General features: G+C 46.7%; 1 protein-coding gene across 1 annotated transcript; it reads left to right on the top strand.

The window, feature by feature from the left end:
• Positions 1-655: 655 nt before the first annotated feature.
• On the top strand, positions 656-1,204 carry LOC148550839 (uncharacterized). Its single transcript, XM_088494634.1, has one exon. The coding sequence runs from the start codon at positions 656-658 to the stop codon at positions 1,202-1,204; it is 549 nt and encodes a 182-aa protein (XP_088350760.1).
• Positions 1,205-1,667: the final 463 nt, after the last annotated feature.

Raw genomic sequence — 1,667 nt, 5'->3', positions numbered from 1 at the left:
TGGATTTCTTGAAAAAAGGCAAACTCCCCGATGACGACAAGACGACAAAGGCGCTAAGAAGAGAAGCGGCCAAGTATACCATAATACAGGGCCAGTTGTTTAATAAAGGGCTTAAACAAACCCTATTGAAGTGCATGCGTCCTGACCAAACGGACTATGTGCTTAGGAAAGTCCACGAGGGATGTTGCGGCCACCACATTGGGGGGAAGGCCTTAGCCTGAAAGCTCGTCAGGGCCGGTTATTGCTGGCCCTCAATGATGGCAGATTCCAAGGAATTCGTGAAAAGGTGCAAAAGATGCCAAGAGAACGCCAACTTTCACAAAGCTCCAGCGGCTGAACTAAGCCTACTAATGGCCTCCCGACCATTCTCACAATGGGAAATCGATCTATTAGGACCTTTCCCGGTCGAACCAGGGCAGGTCAAGTACCTAATAGTCGCCATCGATTATTATACCAAGTGGATAGAGGCCGAGCCATTGGCCAGCAAATCCTCGGCTAATTGTCAGAAGTTTATGTGGAGGCAAGTAATAGCCAGGTTTGGAGTCCCAGAGGTCGTTATCTCGGATAACGGGATACAGTTTGCTGATAAGAAATTCAGAGAGTTTCTCGTCGGCTTGGGCATAAGGCAAAAGTTCTCATCAGTTGAACACCCCAAATGAACGGCCAAGTCGAGGCTGTGAATAAGGTCATCTTGCAAGGCCTCAAAAAGCGGCTTGACCAGAAAAAGGCGGCATGGGCAGACGAGTTAGCATCGGTCCTCTGGTCCTATCGCACAACTCAGCAATCGTGTATCGGGGAGACTCCCTTCCGGCTCACCTATGGGGTAGATGCAATAATACTCATGGAGATCGGTGAACCGAGCCCACGACTACTTCTGGGAGGAGTCGAAGAGGCCGTAGAAAAGGACTTGGTGGATGAAGCTAGGGAGATGGCCCACTTATCGGAGACAGTGTTGAAACAAAGAATGGCCCTGCGTTACAATGCCAAAGTACTCAAGAGAGAGTTTGAGCAGAACGACCTGGTCCTACAACGTAACGATGTTGGACTCCCGACACCAGGGGAAGGAAAGCTGGCAGCAAATTGGGAAGGCCCATACAGGGTGAAGGAAGTGCTCGGCAACGATGCCTACAAACTGGAACGACTGGATGGCAGGGAAGTCCAAAGAACTTGGAACGTGAGTAACTTAAGGAGATTCTATCCCTAGCAGCCGAGGCACACTAGGCGAGCAAGCATTCTACTGGTTCAACCAGTTGAGTAAGACCTGTATTGCTTTATGTTGGATTATTTGCCCTTTGTTACTTATTTGCCATTACTTTATATTCATATTACTTGCCACTAGTTGTTTATTTCCAATTAGTTTTACTTGAAGTTCGTCATCTCATTTTTTCGCTTTCAAAAATTACTCAAATTAACCAAATTTACTTTTCCAAGTGATCAACAACAGAACAACACGGTACCTCGGGACTGATCACCCTGCGAGCCACTAAGAACGAACGCCACAATAACTGGCTACCAAAATGTTAAAATCCACGATCCGGTTCAGTAACTACCCGACGAAAAAGTAAGCAAGCATAAGCAAATAGCTAACTACCAGCAAAATGGTAAGAAACAGCGAACAAAGAATTTACTGACAAAACAGTGGACGAGCAATTTGTTACATATTCGCC

Source organism: Arachis ipaensis, chromosome B7, assembly GCF_059453495.1.
Source record: "Arachis ipaensis isolate K30076 ecotype BB chromosome B7, ASM5945349v1, whole genome shotgun sequence".
Lineage (NCBI taxonomy): Eukaryota > Viridiplantae > Streptophyta > Magnoliopsida > Fabales > Fabaceae > Arachis > Arachis ipaensis.
The sequence above is the reverse complement of the archived record's forward strand: the minus strand, read 5'-3'. Positions and strand labels throughout refer to the sequence as shown.

Bases quoted from the DNA above. Each gene is read 5' to 3' on its own strand.
- LOC148550839 (XM_088494634.1), top strand. From the start codon at position 656: ATGAACGGCCAAGTCGAGGCTGTGAATAAGGTCATCTTGCAAGGCCTC.